At 35.3% G+C, this 14,216-nt stretch overlaps 1 protein-coding gene across 3 annotated transcripts in view; it reads right to left on the reverse strand.

The window, feature by feature from the left end:
* The window catches only part of DPY19L1 (dpy-19 like C-mannosyltransferase 1), a 44,498-nt gene that overhangs the window by 16,475 nt on the left and 13,807 nt on the right, over nt 1–14,216 (reverse strand). For all 3 annotated transcript variants that reach the window (XM_015855064.3, XM_085537684.1, XM_085537685.1), the window contains exons 8-12: nt 9,353–9,410; nt 6,604–6,695; nt 4,451–4,550; nt 3,214–3,291; nt 905–991 (exon numbers count right to left, since the gene is read on the reverse strand). In XM_015855064.3, coding sequence (XP_015710550.2) covers nt 905–991; nt 3,214–3,291; nt 4,451–4,550; nt 6,604–6,695; nt 9,353–9,410 — 415 coding nt within the window. The remainder of the gene's footprint in view (nt 1–904; nt 992–3,213; nt 3,292–4,450; nt 4,551–6,603; nt 6,696–9,352; nt 9,411–14,216) is intronic.

Genomic DNA, 14,216 nt, shown 5'->3' on the forward strand with positions numbered 1-14,216 from the left:
AGTAAAGTAACAGACAAACAATAAATGTTTTGTTTTTTTTCCCTAGGCAAAAAACAGACAAGAGACTCAGTGTAACTGTAGTTCAGATATAATTACAAAAGCTGCTACAAGCAACTTGAACAAATTTCTAACAACCAAACTTTATTACAGCAACTACCAATAGTGAAGGTAAGCTTCATCTTAGCACAGCTGAGAAATTGCCACTAAATGGCAAACATCAAGCCCCATATTTTTCCAGGAGAGGCAAAAAGACTGAGGAATTGAGATTTTTTTGTAGCAGGCTAAAGCAGAAAGATTCACTCCATCTTAACTCTTTTTTCCCATGTACATAATTCCCTTCGGAAAAAACATTCTGAAACTAAAAACAACCACTGGGGGAGTTGTTTATTGTTGTTGTTTGATTTTTCTTTTTCAAGTCAAAATGAAAAGAGTGAATCAACACGATGAGCCTTCACTGAGTAACTTCACACTTGGGGTATGGCTCAGCAGTTTCAAACAGTTTTAAACTACTGTTGCATACACCACAGTTGTTTGTACTGTATTTGCACTTTCACAACTGACATAAGAGCGTTTAAAACAAAACTCCTCCTTGCTCATGTTGCCTTTTAGAAATTACTTTGGCCTAATATTACGACTATGTTAACCAAAGTGCATATTCTGTAAAATTTAACCTGACCTCAAATAAAGAGAGCTGAGCCCTAACTCAGTCTCCCTTATGAAGAAGCTCTGGTGTGGAAAAAAATGTGCAGTTTTTCAGTTAGTATTCATTCATTCACCAAATACATTTAAAAACCATTTGACATCTGAAAATTTTTGTCTAATGCAACAGTTTACAGCAACACAAAGAAAATCATACAGCATTACATTATTATGTCCTATGATTTGTTGTCCTTAAATAACTTACCCAGATAACTACTAAAGATGCAGCATAATACGATGTCAATAACATTGAATTACCAAACATCAGAATAAAACACACGACAAGAGACACCTGAAAGAAGAAAAATTAAATTTAAAATAGAAAATAATTGCTAAATATAGAAATTGCCCTCTATCACAAACAACTTGATATTCAGAACACTGCAAGTTGTTCTGAAAACACTGATTATAATGACTTAATTGTGACAGACAGAAATGTATAGAGCATTACATTAATTTATACTTAGAAGCACATATAGATAAAAATAATGACCACAGGACAAACTCACCTGATATATCAGCTATATTTTGGAAGTTATTCCTAACTTAATGCAATAACTAAAAGAAATATCACCATTCCGTTATCTATCATAGTAATGAACAAACAAGTTTGTTGCTTTATTTCTTCCAAACTGAGAATCATCATCAAATTCAATGAAATTTGATCACATGCACAGCTATAGCAGGCTGAAAGTCAAGGCTGAAATACAACTTTTATACACCACACAGACCTCCTACTGTGCTTTCTTATTACGAGAAAGCAAGCTTCATTATTTTCCAAACTATTAATAACTACCAATTTCTGCCTTCTCTTTCTATGCACATTAATAAGTAATAGCATAGTTATTAATGAAATATACAGCCTTTTGTATATATTTTTCCCCACAGTTAGACTTGAATTTTCAATAAAAAATAGGGGGTGGAATTCACCCAGCCTTATTAAGATTTCTCTTATATAACACAGATATTTATCTACCTGAATTTAGGCTTTTTATAGCACTTTGTCATCAATATCACACATTTATTGATGTAAGCCAAGAGGTACAAACATTTCATCCCATTTCCACCGAAAAAATTACTAAGCTGAGATGCTTATTTGCACATTTTCCTTTTAAGCGTGACTTGGAACACATGCTTGATGTCCCAAGTTTAAATTGGAATTGAGCTGTATAGAACTTATGACTGCCTTTCATTTACCAATTACCACATTTCAAAGAGTATGGAGGAAAATGTGAAACAGTTGAGCTCAAAGCTTCTTTCATGTGGTGAACACTCACTTTCCGTTCACTAAGTTTGCAGAGCAAAATTTTAGCAAAAATGTGTATTTAAAAATAGACACAACTCTTCAAAAAAGTTGTTTATATCTTCCTATATATGGCCATAATCTCTCATCAAAGAACAAAAATTCCTGGCAGCAGAACTCAATCGTTTCCTTAACTTTGTTTTTCCAGTTCAGATGTGTCATCTTGAAGCTTGGTTGTCTTTTACCTATGGTCATCTTTTGCCTTTCTTGATGTTCTCATCAATCCCCCTCCCCAGACTGATACCTTTTTTTTTTGTCATCCTTTCTAAACAGCCCTCCAAAATAGTTCAGCTGCAACAACTTTGTAAAACCCAGACTTCAGTAGTTTTCAAAACCCACTTTTAGTAGAGATTTTCTAATTTTGACTTGCAAACATCTCATTTATTGTTTCCACTAACTAAAGGCATGAAATGAATACTACTTTTTCAACTTCTTATTGCTCGTGCTCTATTACTTAGTGTAATCTGCTGTTTGTGAATGCATCTTTGAATTCATGGAACAAGCAGAGATAGAAAATCAATACTTTTACAACGTTTTTAGGTTGAAAATGGTTCTGGAGTTTGGAAATCCCAATGCATAGAACAGATCATCATTTTGGTCACTGCAATACACACATTTAAGATCAAATATTGAAATCCAGGCCCCTCCATCCATTGCTGTTTCCTCTCTTGAGGAAAGAGAGGCCTTGCAAAGGGATCTAAATACACTGGCACATTGGGCAATCATCAATAGCTTGGAATGGACTGGACTTGGGTCCTCCTGGAGAAGAGAAGGCTGAGAGGAGACCTCACTTCTCTCTGCAACTCCCTGAGGAGGGGAAGCAGAGTGCGGTGTCAGGCTCTGCTCCTGGACAAGTATTCCATGGTGGGAATGGCCCAAAGCCATTGACAGAGAGCCAGAGTGGACACTAAGAGTAATTTCTTTACCGTGTGGGCGGTCAAACTCTGGAGAACAGGTGGTTGATGCCCTGGACTTGCCAGTGTTTGAGATGCATTTGGTCAACACCCTCATTAAGGTGCTTTAGCTTTTGATTAACTTTTAAATGGTCAGGCTGCTGGGCTTGCTGATATATGACAGTCCCTTCCAGCTGAACATTCTATTCTAATGTCTTTTCAATCACCTTATAACCAAGGAAAACACTTCAGACACAATGTCTTTTGAAGTTCTGAACAGTTTGATAGGACTTAAGTTGGAAAAAAAAAATATTATACCATATGAACAGAGAGTATCTTCTGTAATTTGCAGGCGTCAATATAACCCATAATACACACAGCAAACAATGAAGCTATCTGCAATCAAAAGCAAAAAAAAAAAGTTAAAACAATTTGCAGTGGTCAAGTTGCTCTAACAGATGTGTATTCATACACAAATGTAAGTAGTCAAACAATCATACACAAACCTTTACTGCTACTGTTTTTGCTAAGTAAATATGTCAACACTTTATAACTGCTTCTTTCAAGAAACACGAATTTTGTTGCTCTTAATAACAGTTATCAAACATACTCAAGCACCCAAGGAGCAAGTATTCAGCTTTACAAAAATGTAAGTCATCACAACACAGCACTGAACACATCATCTTTCACCCATGTGAAAACAGATTAAAAATAAAACAAAAACAAAACACAAATATAAGCATTAACTAACATTATCTAACCCCACATCTTCAGCAAAGCATGAGAACATCCACAATACCTCATATAGTTAAAGGGCTTCCTCATCTCCCATTAGAAAATTTGCATACACAGTATATACAGATTATTCAAAAACATCAACTCAACAAAATCAACACCTCTTCTGAGTGCAACAGACAAGTGAAAAGGTATGGAGACCTGGACAGGTTTTACAAAAAAAGGTTACTTTGCAGTAAACTTAAACATTAAAAAGTTGTGCTGCATGACAGTAACCTATTGCTTACATTCGCACTTACTATGTTTCAGCAGTTAACTTAAACTAAGTTACCTCAACTGTATGAGCTCTCACACCGTACAATTATGCCATTGCTGACAGGTTTTTTTTAATTTAGTAGGAAACCATGCAAAATTATGCCAGCTATCACATGCCATGCAAACTTTGCTCTACCTAAAAAACTTTGAAGACCCCAAAGCAATGGAAGATCAATGCCTTTTTTATTCTTCTATTTCAGTGTACAAAATTTTCTTATGTTCTGCACTTGTTTTAATGTAATGATCCTAGGCTGAAGGTTGCTTTTAAGGAAAAAGGAATTTTTTTAGTCCTGGTACACACCATACTATGAGTTTTAAATGGAGCAACCTCAAATTTAAAGACTAGAAAAAAGCTGGTGTGATAAATGGGGTGAATCTTGCCTGACAGCAAGTCTGGCTGAAATGGAAGCATCAGGATAATTGTAAACTCAATGCCTGTCTGTACAAAATAGTCAATTTGCTTAAAGTAAACAAAAAGGCCACACAGAGGTAAATACGATCTTACCTGAGTTAGAAGAACAAACTGAGCAAACTGCCAGGGAAGCATGAAAAAGATATTAGAAACACACAGTGCAATCAAGCTTCCTTTATTAATATTCGGAATCCTTGGGAAAAAGAGACAGAATACGTATCAGTAAGTTAAATTACACAGATATTTGCATATTATCAAGAAGTTAAACAGTGAATGGAAAGAAAACATAAGTCACCTTGGGAGTTAGCAAGTAATAGCAATCTATGAAAAGTAACGTTGCTCAAGTAAATTTAGTATCATTTTTCCCTAACTTTACGAATAGAACTATTGTTTTTGTAACGTTTTGATGAGTTACAATTCCAAGCATATGTTTTTCTGGCAGCATGTAATGCAGGAAGTCAACCTGTAGCATTCAGTATAGTCCACCATTTTCCAGCAACTGCAGTCAAGTAACAATTATTTTTATTTCAACCAGAATCACAATTATTCTTATAATTCTCTATATCTGACAGTGATTTCACTCTTTTAGCATTCCCTCATTTCTTCCGTGTCTCCTCTCCACAACTTTTTGCCAAAGATCCTAACAGAGGATTTCAGGGTGATGACAAATACATGAAACTCACCTTAAACTGAAAATAGTCTGTTTTCCATATCCTGCAGAATTATTATTTGTTTATTTACTTCAATTTAGACCTAGCTTAGAGATCACATTAGAAGCATGGCACCATTCAAAATTCACAAAGCAACCTCTAAAAGATTAGGAGATCATAAATATTCTGCTGAAAAGATCCCAAACCCAACATAGAGATTACAATAGTCTCAGCAAATTCTGTAAAATTTTCTTCAGTTTCTCCTAAAAAGCCTTGAAATTAACTACTGGAAGTCATGCTGAGCATGAATCTAACATATTCTAGACTCTGTTTCAAAGATAGTTCTTACACTACATCACAAGACCAGCATACACAGAACTGGTTCTTGAAGTAGGAACTCTAAATGAAGATCTTTAAGTCTTAAAATGTTGTGTCAGTCTTTTGAATTCTCCTTCTGAAATGGCTAGACTAAATGTCTTGCTTCTCCATTGGTCCCTGGTAGGTACACAAGCTACATTACTACTTTACACACCAGGATTTGAAGTACTAGCACATCTATCTCATCAAAAGTGTCATATATTCATATATATATATATATATATATATATATATATATATATATATATATACACACATACAGAACACACACACTGGGATCATCCTAATTTAATTTCACATTTTGTTGTTCCATTAACTATTTAATCTTAAATGAACAGATACCATTCAAATAAAGAATCTTGCAATCACTCTACAAACTATTTCTCATATTTTTTTAAATAGCATATATCATTTTTCTTGCCTAGAAACACAAGTTAGTGACAAATAAGAGTGACATATTTTTGTTTTAATCATCAATAATTACAAGTCAGTATGACCAAATAAAGGAAAATCTGCAGTTAAATATGCAAAATTCAGCTATAACAAAAATACACTGCAAATCTGATGCAACAGAATTCAGTGGAAAACCCTTAGTATTAACAACCATGCTTATTTTTCAAACCAAAAGCAAGACACAATCACACTGCAGGCCAGAAACAACCACAGAAAAGCAGGACTAATGAACTCAGGGGCATCCCTGCATTATTATCATTAGATTGCTTCAAAGACTGAACTAATAAACACATATGAATTTCAAGAACGTAATAGCTTATGGGTGCTATTGCATCTGCTGTTCCATAGCATAAGCTTATTCTAAATGCAATCAATGTACCACTCTAAAATGCAATCAACGTACCACTCTCCAAGAGGGTCAAAACCAATTCATGGAGTATCAGCTTGTTTTCCATGGGATAGAAGTGACATCAACCAAAAATTCTCTTTCTTTATTTATTTTAAATTCAGACATATTTCCCAACATAATAATTCTGATATTTAACTATGTCTTCAAGTTGAAAAAATTTCCTTTTGAGTAACATGAGTAACATGACTACAGCTCTACCAGGGCAGCATCTGCAATGTAACAGCCACAGGAAAGTTTCTATGTTAATGATACTCCTACAGCATAACAATATCTAAAATAAACACATTTAGATATGTTTCCTCCCACATTCCATTTTTTAACTCACTGTAAGAAGCTAAGTATAAATTGAGAGGTACCTGAGAATATAGGTCAAAAGCAACATCTGAAGCACAAGGAATGGGTATGAGAAACTTTCACGAAGAGGGGGAGTCCACATGACACGAGTGCACTAAAGATAAGAACTGGGTTAGCTGATAATGTTTGGTGCTGTACTTTCATAAAGCAATGCATCTGTATTTGAAAATGAAAGACCAAAAATTCTTCAGTAAAGCAAACCCCAAACTACATAAGCTTTTATTTACAAGCCAAAGAAAATGAAAAGCCAACAGCACAATAAACAAACAAAATCAAACAAACAAAAAACCTCACAAGAAGAAAACCAGCAAGACAGGACACAAAAAAGAGAAGGAGAAAGGATGCAGCTTTCAGACTCGAGGTCTATGATGCAGTGTTTAACTAAAAGACAGATTACTACTTTTCCAGAATTAAGTGTGACAGATAGAGAACATCCAAGAAAACAGCCAGGAGAGTCTCTGCTTGTCTCTGCTTCTGCTGACCTTAACAAGTCATTCAGGTAACTGACATCATTCCCAAATTCAGGCAGTCACTTGCCACACTTACATGGACAATGTAAGTAGGGAGAGGAAAAACCAACATACTCTTCAACACACTGGAGTCACTTGGGTTACAAACATTTTACATTTCTAGCAGCATCTAGACAGAACATTTTATAAAATCTGCTCTCCAGAATAGGCTGGTAAAACCAAACAAACTTTAAAAAGCTATTCTAAATTGTTTCCTTCACTCTTTAGCTTACTGAAGCCTAAGATAATGCAATTAATTCAACTGAATATCTTCTTCAATAATTTCTTTGGGTTTGTGGCAAACAGCTCACCTACTTCACCACTGTTCTGACCCCTTATACTCAGCTGTTTAGCAAATGCATGCACACGTCACTGGTCATCTATAACCTCAAAGTTAGGAACACTAATTTATGCTATTTTTCCATCTTAAATTTACATTCCTATATGATTAAATAATATCCTTCAGATTATTTCAGTTTTACACAGTGTTCTTTCAGATGCACATGCAGTCTACCAGCAGGAAATTATACTTTGAGTTGAATCTGTTGTTTAGAAAAAAAAGAAAACCACACACCAAAGCACTCTAAGTCTGGGCAAAGGAAATACAATCACTTCAAATCCAAGGTTTACAAGTAAAAGTAAGAGAAATCTTTGATTACAACTACATAGCTAGCACCTGGACAGCTTTCACCCAATACTTAGTTTGAACAAAACACATCTTCAAATTGTATTTACTTACTGTTGCAACAGAGAGAATTGTGCTTATCCTACTTAGCATGCAAAATTTTTGCAAAACTACTAAGCATGCTTTGAGAAATTATTTCTGCAGCTTTTCTTATACAAACGTAGCTTGCACAATAGTATTACCCTTTCTCCTTTGTCTAATTCTATTTCCCTTAGATAGTGATTTATCACTGTAGGACAGATAGCATTGAACCTGTGTCCAGGAAACATACAAACACAACCTGCGGGAGAGAGGGAGGTTCTCCCATGGCCTGAAATACCATTTTCCATTGTTGCTATCAGTGAGCATGATGTAATCTGAAATAAACTGAACAATTTCAATACGGAAAACACCTAAGTCCCTCTACCTATCTTATGTTGCATGCAAAACAAAGCTGACTGTCTAAGTAGCAAAAGGAATAAATATACAAAGGCAAATGAGAGAAAGCCTGCTAACTTCCTATCTTAAGAGAGGAAAATGAAAGGGTTGGTCCATTCAGAGGCCCTACATGAAGGCTAATTGGGATAAAATTGTTTTGAGTACATAGCTTTGGACATAAGCATTATGGAAGAAGAAAATATTTCAAGGACAGGACATTTTTGACATAAAATGGGAAGAAAATGGCTTTCAGTACATTCACAATAGAAATGAGAAAAAGCTGCTTTATTACCGAAGGACAAAATCTTAACATAGACGATAATGAATTTATGAAACCTTAGAGCACATTTATACCATCATGTCCCTTCTACTTTGATTCCCAGAATCTTAAGGACATTTAAAAAATATTGTTTTATCAAAGATATTACCGGAACCACTACCTTTTGATTACCTGCTTATTGTTCTGTTATTTCACAAACATGTTAAATAGATAGTGTATAAGAGGTGTTTAAAAATGTAAAATAAATGCAAAGCTGCATGCCAGTTACCATCAAAATTAGTACACATCATTGTGAAAGATTTATATGTATTTCCTGTCATCTAAAGAGAGACTAGAGCTCTCTTACAGGGTTTCCTGTAGGACAACAGATCTGACTGTGCCATAGTGTGGCAAAACAATGTCAGTGCTTTCTAGCAAAGGATAAAATATTAATTCCAAATTATCATAAAAAAAAAAGAATGTCAGTAGTACATGGGTTTATTTGCTCTATGTATATTCATGAATTTCAGATAAGATACAGAGCAATCTAAAGAAAACTTGCACTGTTTCTGAGGCTTATACACGTGATATATCTAAGCCCAGTTGCATCTGAAACAGGGAAGAAGGATTTTGAGGGTCTTAAACTTGAACCTGTGCTGCTGAGATTTGAACCTCAGAATCGCTTTATACTTCCTTTCTGATTTCTATTTATTTTTATATCTAAAGTGACACATTACAGTGCTATACATGATACAAGTTGCAACCTATTTTGCATTCAGTAACGTCTCATTCCTATTAGCCTTTTACATTCACTCCCATTTAGATCAGCAACACAACTTTCTTTAAGGAAAGAGAGAAGAAAAATAAGATGGTAGACCTACCTCTCCATGGTTGAAAAAGTAACACATCACGGTAATGAGGCCTCCTAGCTGGCTCCCGCTGTGAAAAGAACATGAAATATAAATACAAGAGAACTTCTTAGCAGCTGATGCTCCTCCAAAAATGTGGAGTATTTACTTATACCTAAGTGTACTGGGGAAAGTAAAAACGCTTTTGGGCATCACAGAAAAATAATCGACATTGCAGAAAAGGTATTAAAAGACTAGCTAGACAGCTAGTGTTAACTCCAGAGCAGACAACTCTTCATACAGCAACTCTTTTCTGCAAAGCACTAATTTTAATGTAAATTACTTGTGAAGTTGCTATCATGCCTGTCACAAGCTTTGGTTTAGATCATTACCATCAACCATAAAAATGAGACCTACTAATTACAGCCTTTGATTTCTGGTGCTTAATCTGCTATATGTAGCACTTGGTGCTGAGAAGCGCATAGCATTTTTTGTTTATTTTTAAATCCCAAGCAGCATAAATGAAATATTTCTTCCCTAAGACAACCATCAGAAAACTTTAGAACCTGCATGCACAATCGCTCACAGGACATCTTTGCAAATAGTGGTCTGAACCTAAGATCTTATTAGGATATCTAACCAAGCATGGTCACAAACACATATAAAAATGAATTCATACAAAAGAGTTGATGTAAGATACAGCCTAATTCTTATGTGAAGTACTGTGACACTGACGTGTAGAAGCTTTTTAAGCCCTAAAGGACTTATTATAGGTTTCTAAATAAATCAGATTTACACGCTGAATAACAAGCATCGCGGAGTCAACACTAAAACCCAAGACAGTGCTTAGTTTTTCTCACCTGAAAATAACAGTAAATAACAAATCTTTTCAAACAGATAAAACCTTATTACCAGTGTTCTGTGACACAAACCAAGCAACCTTCTTGTGAAGAAAAAACTTGCATTTCTACTCTGAATTGGACAGAAAGTTTTTTGTTTTTTTTTTTGCTGCTTAACAAAAATATCAGCCAGCTGTTCAAGATTAAGGGGAAAAAAAACAACAAAATCTTCACATCCTCTCAGATCCTTCACCCATCACTAATATGCAGACCAAACAGAATCACTGAGTCCTAGGATTAAAGATACCAGCTGAGTGCTAAAACAATCTCCAGGAAACGTGCATTCTTGCATATAAAACATAACCTTTAATTCTGCAAATACTAAAAGCATCAGCACTTAAGTCCAAAATGATTAAATGAATATGCTTAATATTTAAATAAATAAATCTATTTTAGTGTTAGAAACAAAATTAAAAAGTTTTCTTAAAGAAATAAAATAAAATAAAATAAAATAAAATAAAATAAAATAAAATAAAATAAAATAAAATAAAATAAAATAAAATAAAATAAAATAAAATAAAATAAAATAAAATAAAATAAAATAAAATAAAATAAAAGCCTTCAAGTTTTCCACAAAGCTTTGACATCATGAAGAAACATCAAAGCATGGGTGTCCAACCTTCCTGCCTGTCTGGGCTGTGCTGAACAAAGAGGAGTTGTCTTGAGTCGCATATGAAATACGTAGTATCATTGATACCTAAGTAACAAAACTCTTTTTTACAAATACATACTAACGCTTTGAATTCTACTTTTATCTGTTTTAAAGTTTATCACAGAACATTTAACTTATGTTACTTTCATGCCAAACAAAGAAGCCATTAAATACACAATTCGTCAAATCTACATATTCCGAGAAAAAGTGAATTAATCTAAGTAAAACATGCATATTCCATAAACCCACCTTTAGCATGCTTGGAATAGCTAATTACCACACATTCAATGAGATGATTATTATTTGTATATTGACTGATGTGGTCTTAACAGCACAAACACTTATCAAATACATACCACTGCACTGCATGTACTCTTCCCCCAAAAGTATTCCACTGTCATCTATGCAGTCTAAAAATCATGTTATAATGTTAAAAGTTTACAGTTAAGCAGGTCTATTGGTTGGACACACTTTAAGTATAGTGTAGAAGGTCTTTATTACATTATGAATGCTTTAGAGCTATCAGGCCTGTTATTCTACCACATGAGATCAGATAACCTCTAGCTCAGAATAGGGAAATGCACTTTGCATCTTTTCCAGAAAAGGAAGTGAACACATAACTCTCTATTTCACAGAGAGTTATATTTTGTACAGAGTGAGACTGGTTATTTTCTAACAATGCAATGCTATAACATAGGAGATAAAGAAGTCAACCCTTCCTACTGCCAATATAAAAAGACAGATGATAACACTTCCTATTGAAACTCTCATACCACACTAAGATTGTACACACTAGGAAGCTACATCCGCCCATGCTTAAAAACTTACAAATTATTTAATAAATCTATATTATTGTTTTAAAGAACTCCAGGTAACCTGAACAGTTAATTCTTTGTCTAGTAGAATCAGGCATGGAATACTGAAAGAACTTTGATTCCCAGGTACCATTAGCTGAAGCCTAAAGAAAGCATTTACGGAATTGAACTAATTCATTGTTTATGAACATGCAAGAAACAGAATGCTGAAGAAGTACTTGCAGAAAGAGATGCAGGAAATTTATTGGTAGCTCCTTGAGATGCACAATTTCACAGTCATTTTACACATTGTCCTTCAACTGCAAGAGCGGAAGGAATGGGGAAGAATCTTACAATCGAATAAAGTGCTTAACATATAAATACCATTTATTTGTCCATTTAAAAAAAAAAATTAAAAAAATGACAACAATCTCAGAACAAGTTTTCAGCATATACCTTCAATTTTCCTAAGAAAGAATGTTCCTAAATTTGAAGCTGACGAACCGTACAAGAAAATTCCAAAGTGTCTTTGACTAAGCAGTGGTTGCAGTTTCACACTACAGCTAACCAATCTCATCAGCTATTTCTAAAGGCTCCCCTTCTTAACACTGGCAATACACAGACTGAGTGCTAGGACAGCGACATACTACGTCTTCTATTATCTATCTATTATCTTCTAAACTTGGGAGAAAAACTGGCTAAGAGACGTAACCATCAAAAACAGTTCTAAAACAACTACTCTGACAAATGCAACTACATTTCTGCTTAGCTGAAATCCTTGAACAACAGAGTACAGCATGCATAGATGTGAGAACACAAGCTAGATTAGAAAATAATGATAAGAAAGCAGTCTTCCACTATACTATCATCTTTTATTACCAGCTGCAAAGAGACTAAAGGCACATGAAGGCTGGAATAAAACGATGATACATTTCATGAATACAGGGGGAAAAAAACACCTACAAAAATACATAAGCTTGAGATGACTGCTGCTAACAAACTCAGAAATCACAGAATGGATTGGGTTGGAAGGGACCTCAAAGAACATTTAGTTCAAATTTCCCTTGCAGTGGGCAGCGTTGCCAACTCCTATAACAGGCAGCAGATCAGGCTGCGCAGAAACCCATCCAACCTGGCATTGAACACCTCTAGGAATGGGACATCCACCACTTATTGGGCAGCCTCTTCCTGCATCTCACCACCCTGCTCTCTGTGAAAAATATCATCCAACATCTAACCTAAATCTCCCCTCCTTTAGTTTAAATACATTCCCTCTTGTCCTATCTATCCCTATAAAAAAGTTTATTTCCCTCACACTTATAATCTCCTTTAAATATTGGAAGGCCATAGTGAGGCCCCCCAAGAACCTTCTCTTCTTTAAGTTGAACAAGCCCAGCTCGCTCAGCTGTCTTCACAGGAGAGGTGTTGATTACTTTGATTACTTCCACCCTCTCACTTTAAGCACCTTTCAGATATTGGAAGAGAGCAATAAGGTCTCCCCTCAGCCTCCTTTTCCCAAAACTAAACAGCCCCAGCAGAGCAGTATCTTAAGTCTCTCCTCATGGGGGCATATTCTCCAAGCCCTCCAGAAGCCTTGTTGCTCCAGAACTTTGACGCCCATTCTGTACTGAGATATCCAAACCTGAACATCCCTTCCTTTTGACAGACAGACCCTGGGGGGGACACCACACATCAACAGCCTCTACCTGGACACAGAGCCATTGACAACCACCCTGGCTGTGACTTTCCAAACAATTATTCACTGAATAATCCCCCCTTCCAACTCATGTCTCTCCAATCTAAAGATAAGGAGGTGGTGCAGGACCACATCAAAGGCCTTCCACAAGTCCAGGTAGACAACATCAATTGCCCATGCTTTGTCCATCAATGCTGTCACTCCATCATGTACGGCCAGTTAGATAATATTAGAGGATGGCTTCCCAAGATTGAATGACCAGGCACTATGATAAAGCCTACCAGAAGTCACAAAAATCCCTAAAAATTAGCTTTAGGGGAGAGATCTGCACCAATTCATAAGATTACATACTTCACAACAGTAGAAAGGCATTGCTCCAGATTCAGTTCCTTTATTTTTCACACCCTCAAGGAAAGTTTAAGGACTCTGGCTTTCCTTGGCTTAGAGGAGCCTTTGAACCCATGCAATATCTAAGCAGCCATCTAGATCTGGTATCCAAATATAAATGTCTTGAAAAGAAATAAGGACAAAATCCTACATGGAGGAAGCTGCATAGTCAATTGTTGCTTTTCATAATCCCATAAGCTAGTGGCTTACAAGTTGAAAGTACTCTATATTCTAGTCATCTTAACTACCTAAATTGTAGATTATTTACATTTACAATTGACCTGCTTAAGACACTCAATAATTATTTGAGGAAAACATTGAGAAATTAAGATAGTACTGATTTCAATACACTAATATATGTAACACGGCTTTATATACATCTTCCTTTAAAAAAACATGGCAAGTTAATGATATTAATATCCAAAGTTCACCTACTTCCTCAAAAAGTGAGAGATTGGCTTTCCACATT

Source organism: Coturnix japonica, chromosome 2, assembly GCF_054131305.1.
Source record: "Coturnix japonica strain WE chromosome 2, WE-NBRP24, whole genome shotgun sequence".
Taxonomy (NCBI): Eukaryota; Metazoa; Chordata; class Aves; order Galliformes; family Phasianidae; genus Coturnix; species Coturnix japonica.